Below are 13,510 nucleotides of genomic sequence, written 5' to 3'. Positions count from 1 at the left end.
ATTCTTCTCTGCAAGTCCTTTCAAGTTCTGTCAGGTTGGATGGGGAACGTCGCTGCACCGCTATTTTCAGGTCTCTCCAAAGATGTTCCATCGGGTTCAAGTCCGGGATCTGGCTGGGCCACTCAAGGACATTCAGAGACTTGTCCCGAAGCCAATCCTGTATTGTCTTGGCTGTGTGCTTAGGGTCGTTAACCTGTTGGAAGGTGAACCTTCGCCCCAGTCTGAGGTCCTGAGTGTTCTGGAGCTGGTTTTCATCAAGGATCTCTTTGTACTTTGCTCCGTTGATCTATCCCTCCATCCTCACTAGTCTCCCAATCCCTGCTGCTGAAAAAACATCCCCACAGTATGATGCTGCCACCACCATGCTTCACTGTAGGGATGCTGCCCGGTTTTCTCCAGACACTTGGCATTCAGTCCAAAGAGTTCAATCTTGGTTTCATCAGACCAAAGAATGTTGTTTCTCATGGTCTGAGAGTCTTAATTGTCTTTTGGCAAACTCCAAGCGGATTGGCTTGCCTTTTACTGAGGAGTGGCTTCCGTCTGGTCACTCTACCCTAAAGGCCTGATTGGTGGAGTGCTGCAGAGATGGTTGTCCTAGAGCTCTGTCAGAGTGACCATTTGGTTCTTGGTCACCTGCCTGACCAAAGCTCTTCTCCCCCGATTGCTCAGTTTGGCCAGGCGGCCAGCTCTAGGTCAGCTCTGGGAAGAGTCTTTGGTGGTTCCAAACTTCTTCCACTGAAGAATGATGGAGGCAACTGTGTTCTTGACGACCTTCAATGTTGTAGAAATTTTTTGGTACCCTTCCCCAGATCTGTGCCTCAACACAATCCTGACCTCATGGCTTGTTTTTTGCTCTGACATGCACCGTGGGGCCTTATATACAGGTGTGTTTTCCTTTTCAATTGAATTTACCACAGGTGGACTCCAATCAAGTTGTAGAAACATCTCAATGAAAACTGGATGCACCTGAGCTCAATTTTGAGTCTCATAATAAAGGGTCTGAATATTATGTAAATAAGGTATTTATGTTTTTATATTTAATAAAACATTCGCAAAAATGTCCAAAAAACTGCTTTTGCTTCGTCATTGTGGTGTATTGTGTGTACATTGCTGAGGATATTTGTTTTGTTTAATCCATTTTAGAATAAGGGTGTAATGTAACAAAATGTGGAAAAGGTCAAGGGGTCTGAATACTTTCCGAAGGCACCATACCTTGCGGAAATCCCTGGTACAGGGTAGATTCTCAGAAAATGTGGGAATCGTGCACAGAGCCAGACCACTTGGGTTCCACATTATTAGTGAGGAGATTCTGGGAGCCACAGATCATCTGACAAAAGAAGTAAGGAAGATCATTGAGTTTAATGTCTGTTTCTGAAAATGACTTGGCTTGGTGAAAGTGTAAGTTACAGAAGTCAATAGATACCTGTACGTTTATGCTGTGAAAATATTTTTTCTAACTTGCAGTTGCAAATAAAGTGGGATTTAAAAAAAATGTTTTTTTAGACAAGTAATCCGGTGTAGGCAGGGCCATAAAAAAATGGTAAATTGGGATATGACTAAATAAATAATCACAGGGTTTTTTTCACAGACAGCTTCCATGGCATCGTATCTATTTTTGCTAACTTTCTGTTAACATGTATTGTAGTGAGATCTTTTCTTTCTTTTGGGAAATGAATACCGTGTATGTCCACCGTCAGACCATATTATTGGTAAACTACACGGTAATGTAAAGTTATATTTTTTTGTGAACCAATTCATTATATGGTACACTTATCATAGTTCGGTTGTAATTCAGAGAGGTTGGACAAATGATCTAGATCCTCCATGAGGCTGTGCAGGGGATCCTTATTACAGATTTAAAAGGAAACATGAGTCATCAGCGTACAATGACACCTTTTGTTTTTAAGCCCTGGATTTTTTGCCCCTTGATATTATTGTTGGAAATCATTTTAATAGCTAACATTTCGATGGCCATAATAAATAGATATGCTGATAGTAGACAACCTTGTTTCCCTCCTTTTTTCTGAGAAGTTGTCATTATTTACTATTTTACAACATATACTTAAAAATGAATGCAAGTCATTTGTTAAGATTTGTTATTTTAATTTTAAGTATAATGTAAGTATAAATCCAACTTAACATGTTGCTCAAAGTGTAAGTCTCATTTATGAAGATGACCAAAGACAGAAAATTGAATGATTGAACTCCTTGCACTTCCTATCTTGCTACATGACCCTGTTTTAAGAGGATTGTGGGTATTTCAACATTTTGACTTTATGATTATTATACACAAGGTATGCACGGTTGAAGAAAGAAAAGTATACTTCTGTTTGAGTTTTATTCAGCTTGTTGTTGTGCCATGGGGTGTAATGGATCATGATGAACGAACATAAAAACCTACAGGAAAAATTACATTCAATGATGAGACGACCCATTCTCACATTTCCAACTTTTAATGTTAGAGACAAATACACTATCCTGCAATGTTTGCTGTAAAACCGCTAGTTACTGCTGGTGGATTGAACACTGCTCAACAATGACTGACAAAATGGGTTAAACTGGCAAATGATCAGATGCATAAATAAATGTTAAACATTCAAATGCTGCAGAAGAAGAGATCTGTTTCTGTTTCAAATGTTTCAAAACATCTTAGGAGGATGTGTTTAAATACTCCAGCAAAGTTAAGGTTTTGTCTCCTTTACATTGGTGGCAACTCAATTGCCACTAATTACTACCGAGGTTTATCCGGGGCTTTGGTCAGGTAGCGGCTCCCATTACCTCACTGCTGAAGGGGGGACCGGTGCGACTGCAGTGGTCAGCTGGGGCAGACAGGGCTTTTGGTCACCTGAAGGCTTTGTTTACCTCGGCTCCTGTGTTGGCTCATCCGGATCCCTCCTCCACTAACCTGTCTCCGTTTCAGTGTGTACTAGGTTATCAGCCGGTTCTGGCACCGTGGCATCAGAGCCAGATCGAGACACCTGCGGTGGATGAGTGGTTTCAGGACTCGGAAGAAACCTGGGACACTGCCCATGTACGCCTGCAACAGGCCATCAGGCGACAGAAGGCACGCGCCGACCGCCACCGCAGTGAGGCCCCGGTGTATGTACCGGGAGACTGGGTCTGGCTCTCGACCCGAAACCTGCCCCTTCGCCTGCCCTGCCGGAAGCTGGGTCCGCGGTTTGTGGGGCCAGTTAAAGTCCTGAAGAGACTGAACGAGGTATGTTATAGGTTACAGCTCCCCCTTGATTATCTTATTAACCCCTTGTTCCATGTGTCTCTCCTCAGGCCGGTGGTGGCTGGTCCGCTCCAGCAGTCTGAGGTGCGGGAGGTTCCTCCGCCACCTCTGGACATCGAGGGGGCCCCGGCGTATACTGTGCGAGCCATCATGGACTCTAGGTGTCGGGCGAGGGACCTTCAGGACCTCGTGGAGTGGGAAGGGTACGGTCTGGAGGAGAGATGCTGGGTGCCGGTGGAGGACATACTGGACCCTTCCTTACTGCAGGAATTTCACCGTCTCCACTCAGATCTGCCTGCGCCTCATCCTTCCGGGTCGTCTCCGAGGCCGGTGTCAGCTCGCTGCTGGAGCCGCACGTCAAGGGGGGGGGGGGGGTACTGTCACGACTTCCGTCGAAGTTCCATTTGTTATGTCTTGATTGTACACACCTGGATCCCATTACGTTATTATTATTTCCCTATTTAACCCTCTGGTTCTCATTTTTGTTTTGTGCATGATTGTTCCTGGTCTTGTGTTAGTCTTTTCTTTTGTGTTAGGGTTTGTTATCCCTGTGTGGATTTATTTGGCTGATATATTTTTCAGAGTAAAGTACATTATTTTACTCAGTTCTGTGTCCTGCGCCTGACTCCGTCCTCACCTCTGCACAACTGACACTTGACAGATTGTTGGGTCTATCTTTGACTGACGTTACCTAATGTAAGCTAGCTAATGTTACCAAATAGCGATCTATTTCACCCTTGTCTGCATAATTTTTTGGAGGGGATATAGCTTACTCATTCTCTGTTTGTGTGTTGGTAGCAATGATGAATATGTACAGTTGAAGTCGGAAGTTTACATACACTTAGGTTGGAGTCATTACAACTCGTTTTCAACCACTCCACAAATTTCTTGTTAACAAACTATAGTTTTGGCAAGTCGGTTAGGACATCTACTCTGTGCATGACACAAGTCATTTGTCCAACAATTGTTTGCAGACAGATTATTACACTTATAATTCACTGTATCACAAATCCAGTGGGTCAGAAGTTTATATACACTAAATTGACCTTTAAACAGTTTGGAAAATTCCATAAAATGACGTCATGGCTTTAGAAGCTTTTGATAGGCTAATTAACATAATTTGAGTCAATTGGAGGTGTATTGTGGATGTATTTCAAGGCCTACCTTAAAACTCAGTGCCTCTGCTTGACATCATAGGAAAATCAGAAGAAATCAGCCAAGACCTTGTAGACCTCCACAAGTCTGGTTCATCCGTGGGAGAAATTTCCAAAAGCCTGAAGGTACCACCTTCATCTGTACAAACAATAGTATGCAAGTATAAACAACATGGAACCACGCAGCCGTCATACCGCTCAGGAAGGAGATGCATTCTGTCTCCTAGAGATGAATGTACTTTGGTGCGAAAAGTGAAAATCAATCCCAGAACAACAGCAAAGGACCTTGTGAAGTTGCTGGAGGAAACAGGTACAGAAGTATCTATATCCACAGTAAAACGAGTCCTATGTCAACATAACCTGAAAGGCCGCTCAGCAAGGAAGAAGCCACTGCTTCAAAACCGCCATAAAAAGCCAGACTACGGTTTTCAACTGCACATGGGGACAAAGATCGTACTTTTTGGAGAAATGTCCTCTGGTCTGATGAAACAAAAATAGAACTGTTTGGACATAATGACCATCATTATGTTTGGAGGAAAAAGGGGGAGGCTTGCAAGCTGAAGAACACCATCCCAACCGTGAAGCACGGGGATAGCAGCATCATATTGTGTGGGTGCTTTGCTGCAGGAGGGACTTCACAAAATAGATGGCTACATGAGAGGTAGGAAAATTATGTGGATATATTGAAGCAACATCTCAAGACATCAGTCAGGAAGTTAAAGCTTGGTCACAAATGGGTCTTCCAAATGGACAATGACCCTAAGCATACTTCCAAAGTTGTGGCAAAATGGCTTAAAGACAACAAAGTCAAGGTATTGGAGTGGCCATCACAAAGCCCTGACCTCAATCCTATAGAAAATGTGTGGGCTGAATTGAAAAAGCCTGTGCTAGCAAGGAGGTTCTGTCAGGAGGAATTGGCCAAAATTCACCCAACTTATTGTGGGAAGCTTGTGGAAGGCTACCCGAAACGTTTGATCTAAGTTAAACAATTTCAAGGCAATGCTACCAAATACTAATTGAGTGTATGATAACTTCTGACCCACTGACATTTTACATTCTTGAAAAAAAGTGGTGATCCTAACTGACCTAAGACAGGGAATTTTTAGTGGGATTAAATGTAAGAAATTGTGAAAAACTGAGTTTAGATGTATTTGGCGAAGGTGTATGTAAACTTCCGACTTCAACTGTATAAATTGTCTATGGTTGAGTTTTTTTTTAACCTTCATTTAACTAGGCAAGTCAGTTAAGAACAAAATCTTATTTTCAATGACGGCCTAGGAACAGTGGGTTAACTGCCTGTTCAGGGGCAAACCACAACAGATTTGTACCTTGTCAGCTCAGGGATTTGAACGTCCAACCCTCTAACCACTATGCTACCCTGCCGCCTCAGCTAGCTATCAATCTTGCTGCCAAATTACTGATGCTAGTTAGCTAACAGCAAGCTAACAATATTGAAATATCCGTGTTAGGTATGCTTGGCTAGCCAGTCTAATAGAGATCAACAATTGGAGATCTTTGTATCTTGATTGTAAAAGCTCTTCTCTTTTTAGTTGTTGGTGTGGCTAGCTACTAAATACCAAGCTACAATGTTACAACCAGACATCTAAATCTTAGTTTACCAGCAAATGTTAGCACATGGCTGGAGTTGGCTAGCTAGTTAGACTTGTGCCTACTAACTTGTTATGAGCCACCGTACTTCTACATCTGCATTGCTTGCTGTTTGTGGTTTTAGGCTGAGTTTCTGTATTGCACTTAGTGACATCGGCTGATGTAAAAAGGGCTATATAAATAAGTTTAATTGAAATGTTATTGATTGCATCTGGTCAGTTCTTTCAGTTTTGCCCTAAGGATTGTTGTGAGTGTCCATCTCTTTTTCAAAACAGCCCGCCTTGGGGGAGGGACGGGGGCTACAGCACGATGCACCGCCCAATGCAAGTTGTAGTCTTTCAGAGACTGGAAAAAATGTATTTGCTTGTATATTTAGCAATGAATGCACCAGTAGGAACATCGCTGAAAGACATCCAATTGCTCTATCGAACAAGGACAACCATATCTACAGTCGTGGCCAAAAGTTTTGAGAATGACACAAATATTAATTTTCACAAAGTCTGCTGCCTCAGTTTGATAGATGGCAATTTGCATATTCTCCAGAATGTTATGAAGAGTGATCAGATGAATTGCAAATCAATTGCAAAGTCCCTCTTTGTCATGCAAATTAACTGAATCCCCCAAAAACATTTCCACTGCATTTCAGCCCTGCCACAAAAGGACCAGCTGACATCATCGCAGTGATTCTCTCGTTAACACAGGTGTGAGTGTTGACGAGGACAAGGCTGGACACGGCTGGAGATCACTCTGTCATGCTGATTGAGTTCAAATAACAGACTGGAAGCTTCAAAAGGAGGGTGGTGCTTGGATCATTGTTCTTCCTCTGTCAATCATGGTTACCTGCAAGGAAACACGTGCCGTCATCATTGCTTTGCACAAAAAGGGCTTCACAGGCAAGGATATTGCTGCCAGTAAGATTGCACCTAAATCAACCATTTATCGGATCATGAAGAGCTTCAAGGAGAGCGGTTCAATTGTTGTGAAGAAGGCTTCAGGTTCACCCAAGAAAGTCCAGCTCCTGGACTGTCTCATAAAGGTGATTCAGCTGCGGGATCGGGGCACCACCAGTACAGTGCTTGCTCAGGAATGGCAGCAGGCAGGTGTGAGTGCATCTGCATGCACAGTGAGGCAAAGACTTTTGGAGGATGGCCTGGTGTCAAGAAGGGCAGCAAAGAAGCCACTTCTCTCCAGGAAAAACATCAGGAACAGACTGATATTCTGCAAAAAGTACAGGGATCGAACTGCTGAGGACTGGGGTAAAGTCCTTTTCTCTGATGAATCCCCTTTCGGATTGTTTGGGGCATCCGGAAAAAAGCTTGTCCGGAGAAGACAAGGTGGACGCTACCATCAGTCCTGTGTCATGCCAACAGTAAAGCATCCTGAGGCCATTCATGTGTGGGGTTGCTTCTCAGCCAAGGGAGTAGGCTCACTCACAATTTTGCCTAAGAACACAGCCATGAATAAAGAATGGTACCAACACATCCTTCGAGAGCAACTTCTCCCAACCACCCAGGAACAGTTTGGTGACAAACAATGCCTTTTCCAGCATGATGGAGCACCTTGACATAAGGCAAAAGTGATAACTAAGTGTTTCAGGGAACAAAACATTGATATTTTGGGGCCATGGCCAGGGAACTCCCCGGACCTTAATCCCATTGAGAACTTGTGGTCAATCCTCAAGAGGCGGGTGGACAAACAAAAACCCATAAATTCTGACTCCAAGCATTGATTATGCAAGAATGGGCTGCCATCAGGATGTGGCCCAGAAGTTAATTGACAGCAGCCAGGGCGGATTGCAAAGGTCTTGAAAATGAAGGGTCAACACTGCAAATATTGACTCTTGCATCAACTTCATGTAATTGTCAATAAAAGCCTTTGACACAAATGAAATTATTGTAATTATACTTCAGTATTCCATAGTAACATCTGACAAAAAATATCTAAAGACACTGAAGCAGCAAACTATGTGGAAATTAATATTTGTGTCATTCACATATAGTTTGATCAGTATAACATAGAGCCTTCACGAAATGCCACAAAGCAGGACTTCATGTATTTTTAGATCCCCCCCCAACTCCCCTCATCAATCACCGAAAGCCATTATAGGGTGTATCATTCATTGCGCTAAGACCTGACCTGCCTTCCTCTTGGGCAATTATGTGTGAAACGCATCACACTCTCCTATAAATGCCTCAGACATGATGAAAATAAGCCCCCTTTAAGACTGCTTCACTGGTGCCCTTATGTTGGCAAAGTGAGTGAGTGAACTAGATGCACTGCCAGTTCACCATTTGTGCCTACAGTTTGCCCAGGTTACCTTCTTATCCAACCCTGCCTTTATGCATAAGGTCAGCGGCAATACAATTGTCTCACCTTGGATATTGTGACTTTTGTGAGATATTGAAACAAATTATTGAAAAATAACTTAAGGTTACTTGCGTTACCCAGGTTCTCTGATATTATGAGTGGGATATCTCACCACATTCCCCTACTTGCAAGAGTGTGAGGAAGTTCGGCATGCTCGAGAATGATCAGAGATGACGAAAATGGCTCTTTAGTATGAGGGGAGGTAGTCACTCGACCTGTCTGTCTCCTACAGACGTGTGTGATTGGTTCTTCGAGCTGCTTCGAGATTCTGGTAAATCCAACTGTGAGATAGCAAGTAACCCTTAAGTAATAAAGGTTTTAGTAATTAACACACACTTTTTAACTGAATTCTCTGTAGTTGAAAATGTCTGGCACATAGTTTGTTCTATTTGTTCTATTCATGCTTCAAGGGTGGACTGTCAGCAGAGGAGGCGGGTGAGGGGAGGCTGGCTCATAATAATGGCTTGAATGGAGTTGATGGAATTGTGTCAAACACATGGAAACCATTCCGTTTATTCCATTCCAGCCATTACTGTCAGCACATCCTCAGATTTGAAGTGCCACCAGCCAGCACTGACTGTCAGGTAGGATCATCAGAATACTATTTTTCCCTGCTATCTGTTGCCCATGAACTGAGCAACCAGGCTCTGTCTCTGCTGGTTGTCCTGCTCCTGTGTTCCACCCTGTAGGTGACTCATGCTGGGCAGGGCCACCGGCTGGGGTGGTACCCAGGTCTGGTAGTAGGGACAAACCTTCAGGTGCTCCGACATGGACGGCACGTTGTCTATAAAACGCCACAAATCTACTGTAGAGAACAGATGACTGAACTCCCACACCTGGGGAGCGATACAAGATGAGAGGAGAGGAAAGAAAAGAAAGAGAGGAGAGGGTAGGCAGGGAGAGAGAGGAGAACATGGGAAATGTGACAAGTCACAGAAGGGGGTTACGTTTCCATTTCACTGTATTTAACTTACTCAACAGACTGTTGTCATTGTAAACTCCAGTGCTCTTACCGTTTTGGCCTTCCATTTGGCCACACCAGACTTGTAGGTCTTCTTTTCCCAGAGGAGGGACACCATCCCCCTGTCCTGCAGCAGAGAGGAACATACCTCTCTCATGAGGCGGGACACAAGGGCCAGTTGGGACAGGGACAGGCTGTCCAGGAAGCTGGCCATGTGGCACAGCACCTCGGATGGCAAAGCACTCAGAGAATCGCAGTCCCCTTCTCCCCTCGACCGCCTCCTCCTGGGGGTTCCGACAGGTTCTGGAGCAGACTGCGACTTGGAGGATTTAAGGGGCTCTGGTCCCTCCCATTGAGAAGCTGGGACGGTGGGTCGGAGGTTGAAGATGCTCAGTTCCTGGCTGTAGGTAAAGGGTCAGAGTTCAGGATTAGGGTATGGTAATGAAAACATTCAGATGTACTGAAGGACTGTGCATACAAATACTGAAATATATACAAACACTGGTACTTCCACAATCAGAGCATGAGTTGTGAGTAGTTAGTTGAATGGTTCTTACTTGTAGGTGACCGTGGCAGGTTGTTTGAAAGGCTCTAACCTTCTCTGGCTGTAGGTGCAGCCCAGGTAGGCCAGGGGACACCTCTGCTCAAACCAGCCACTAGCACACGTCTGAATGTCTGTGTGCACGTTCCTGAATAATGATAAAAATGTTTCATTTTAGATGTGTGGAAAACATTACAATGGAGGCTATACAGCCATACCAGGGCAACTACTCAAGGCGACATGACATCACAGGGGCCCAGGTACCTGAAGTGTTTGGGGAACTCTTTGCATTGGAAGTGTTTGGGGTACCTGAAGATTTTGGGATACCTGAAGTGTTTGGGGAATTCCCTTCGTTGGAAGGAGTGTCCACAGAGGAAGGTGAAGGCAGAGCTAGCCTTGTTGTGTCGGCTGGAGGTGCTGTCCGCATGCAGCTGGAGGCGGAGCTTCAGAGGCCTGTCCCTTGTCAGGTCTGCTAACGTCGTGTCTCGTCTGAACGGTGCCGTCTTGAAGGAGTGGGTCTGCATCCCCATGTCCACATAAAGCCCGTCCTGTCCACGCTCCTCACTGATCTTAGAACCAGGAAGACAGAGAGAAAGACATCTCAGCTCACTCAAGAACAGCTCTAAGAACCTTATCCAGGCAGATATAGCGAGAAATCTCCACCAATTGTTTATTAGGGGATACTCGCAACTGAGGATGGAACCCGGGACATTGGCTTGTCAACTCAACACCTTAGCTGTTACACCAACAGATCCAAACCACTTGATAAAGTAGCCAAGTGTTGGGTTAACATCGCTATAATATCTTTATGTGTTGTGGATGTCCGTATTGTATTTCTGTTCTGATAGCTGTGAAACATATGCTCTATTTTTGTTCAGCATTTTATTGCACCTAGCACTGGCACTTATTTTAACCTGCTGAGCTCTTCTGATAGGCATAACTTACCTGATGCCCCATGACCTCTCTCTCTGCGTATCCCAGTAGTGTGCTGTCAGCCTCGTCCGTCCACCAGGACTCCTTTAATGCCCCCAGGTCAGACGTATCCACACATGCCCAGGTACTCTCAGCACGGGCTGATGCGTCATAGTAGTGGACACTACGCTGCTTCTCACGGTAGCTGACAGGAACCTGCAGGGGAACAATGATTGATAACACATACAGTAACATGTCATTACTTTACAGAGATTTGTGCATGTAAGTGTTTGTATCTGTGTGTACATGAACATGCATATGCCTTTGAGAGAAAAAAAATCAACAGAACTGCATCGAGTTTCTGCTTGCCCTTATTTTTTACATTGTGTGTGAAGTCAATGCAGGCCTCACTTCTACCTTCCACCCTTACCTTGAAGGAGTACAGTGTCTGAACAGGGATGGGCTCTATGTTTCCGTAGACAAAGTCTTTTTCCCGTGGCGTGCAGGCATCCATCTGGCCAAAGGTGAGCAGCATGCGTCCGTGGTGCACCAGGTACATGTTGAATTCCTGGGGGGTGACCTCCTTGGCCATGCGCTGCAGGACCCCATCCTGCCACGGGGCCATACCTGTAATCCCTGTGGCATTACGGTTGGCCTCGGTCCCCCTTGGTCCCTCTGGAGCTCCTGTAGCTTGCAGAGCGCCCATCAACTCTTCTGCATCTCTTCTCTCCTTCTTCTCTTTGCACGACTGCTGCTCCAACTCCATCCAATGTTTCCACTCCTTCCCTTCTCTGCCCAGGCTGTTTTTGGTGTCCACATTACAGCCTCCTTTATCCATATTGAACATCCTCTCATACCTGTTGTATCTGTCAGAGCTGATGTCTCCCCCAGGTTCCTCCATACCCACATCTCCCTCCTCCTTCTCCAAAGAAAAGTCTGAAAGGTCTGTCACGGCTGTTTCTGGAACGCCTGGCGTGGAGAGAGAGGGTAATAATGAGGAAAAACAAGTTATTGTAATTTATAACAAAGTTCAAATAAAGTAAAATTAACATTTGGGATTTGTCCAGAAAATCCAGTTACCATCATCAGCAGCCGTACAGAGGGTAGAAGCCCCATTACATAGACGCACTGTGGCCCAGTCTTCTGTCTTCTCCTTTTTCTTATCTTCTTTCTTCTCCTCTTCCTCTCCCTCCACCTTCACTATCATCTCTGGGTAGAGAGTCTTCATCTTCATACGGGCGTACAGGTGTCTCTGATCATCCAGGGCCATGGCCAGGTCCAACTGTTCTCCTGCCTTCTGCTCCTTCAGCAGGTTCTCATGCAGGGTGTGTGTGTGTGCGTGGATGTCGGGGTGTGTGTTTGCGTAGGCTTCATCGGCTGGCCAGCGGATCCACTCCATTGAGCAGCACACCACACTGGCGGGACAGACCTGCAGGTGGCCCGCCTGCCAGGAACGGGGCATGATGATTGGACAGCCGAAGGCGGCGTTGAGGCATGGCACATTCTCATTGGGGCAGAGGAGCGCATGCTCCTCCTCTTTGCACATGTGGAACAGGGCTCCACACAAAAGGCGGCAGGGGATGAGCACACAAGACACGGAGATCTCCACGGGGGCCTTACACCGCCGGCTGTAGCAGCTGTCACAGTGGCGATGACCGGCAGGACGGGGGGGACGAGAGAAAAGGGAATGACGTCTCTGATGGAAGAGGGATGGAAAGAGAGAGAATGATAGAAAGTGTGAGAGGAAGAGAACACAGTCAAAACTACTCCACCTCTCACATATTAATGTCATGGGATGGCATAGTCTTCACTTGTACACTAGACATGAATTGTAAACACGCATCTAAAGTCTTGTGGGCTAGACATGGTTAACTATTTTTTTTTACAGGGAAACAGCATCAACCCTTTCACAGAAGCTCTATAGTACACATTCCCCATAAAAACATAATGACTAAATCAATTCAATGAAAACATTGAGAAATGCTGTTCAATTTGGTTGTATTGTGGTTTTTACCTTAACGTGCCATAAAGTGAGCTTCAATTTAAATAAAATTAAACATACCATGTTCTTATTCTTCAGTTCAACATTGTTCAACTGAAATCCCTTTAAACAGAAAGACATGTTGAATGCAACCTTTACTTTATACTTAACCTTATATTATAATGTAAACCTAAAAAGTTTAAAGCTTTCAAACCATACAAACAATTGTTACACAACTGTCTTATAGTCCATAGTCTGAACATTACCTGAAGTAAACCATTTCCCTTGTGCCGCTACAGTACTACTGCATGGTATCTGTCCCTTCTGAAGATCATGTGTTAGTGCTATAAATAGGCCAACATGCTGACTGAGAAATGCTACACAGCCTGTTCAAAAACATGCTCTGGTTACCAGACAAGGGCTGACCCTGGGTCAGTTGAGAACTCAGTTATTCAACCAACCAGTGTGACTGAGTGATAGGGAGAAACTTGTGAGGAACCATAGCAATAGAGATCCCTACTTGGAGATAACCTGTTTATGCATGGACATTGCCATTGAGGATTTCCACCATTTTAAAGTAGTCAACTGGGTGGGGAATAAGGCTTAAGGAAGGATCGAAGGTTACGTATGTAACCATGGTTATGTGAGCTATTTGGATCACTCCAATATATTGGTATCAGTCTGTGGCGGAGGGATACATCCGAGGTGAGGATTTACTCCCGTGTACACCTGTGTCACAGCTGGGGTCCGG

At 44.8% G+C, this 13,510-nt stretch overlaps 1 protein-coding gene across 1 annotated transcript; it reads right to left on the bottom strand.

Annotated features, from left to right (window-relative positions):
• Positions 1-7,904: 7,904 nt before the first annotated feature.
• Positions 7,905-13,101, bottom strand: LOC109864435 (F-box only protein 40). Its single transcript, XM_020452228.2, has 9 exons — positions 13,026-13,101; positions 12,841-12,882; positions 11,859-12,474; positions 11,209-11,747; positions 10,812-10,994; positions 10,194-10,435; positions 9,883-10,014; positions 9,378-9,726; positions 7,905-9,200 (listed from the first exon to the last, which is right to left on the bottom strand). Exons 2-9 carry the CDS (start codon positions 12,841-12,843, stop codon positions 8,979-8,981), a joined length of 2,286 nt encoding a protein of 761 aa, XP_020307817.1. The 5' UTR covers positions 12,844-12,882; positions 13,026-13,101; the 3' UTR covers positions 7,905-8,978.
• Between the last annotated feature and the right edge of the window lie 409 nt (positions 13,102-13,510).

The sequence above is a fragment of the Oncorhynchus kisutch genome, linkage group LG19 (genome assembly GCF_002021735.2).
Source record: "Oncorhynchus kisutch isolate 150728-3 linkage group LG19, Okis_V2, whole genome shotgun sequence".
In the NCBI taxonomy this organism is placed as follows: domain Eukaryota; kingdom Metazoa; phylum Chordata; class Actinopteri; order Salmoniformes; family Salmonidae; genus Oncorhynchus; species Oncorhynchus kisutch.
Note: the sequence above shows the minus strand (reverse complement) of the source record. Positions and strands in the feature narration are given on the sequence as shown.

Bases quoted from the DNA above. Each gene is read 5' to 3' on its own strand.
- LOC109864435 (XM_020452228.2), bottom strand. The intron at 11,748-11,858 runs GTAACTGGATTT...TCTCCACGCCAG, and splicing joins CTGTACGGCTGCTGATGATG to GCGTTCCAGAAACAGCCGTG. The intron at 9,727-9,882 runs GTAAGAACCATT...CTTTACCTACAG, and splicing joins CCTGCCACGGTCACCTACAA to CCAGGAACTGAGCATCTTCA.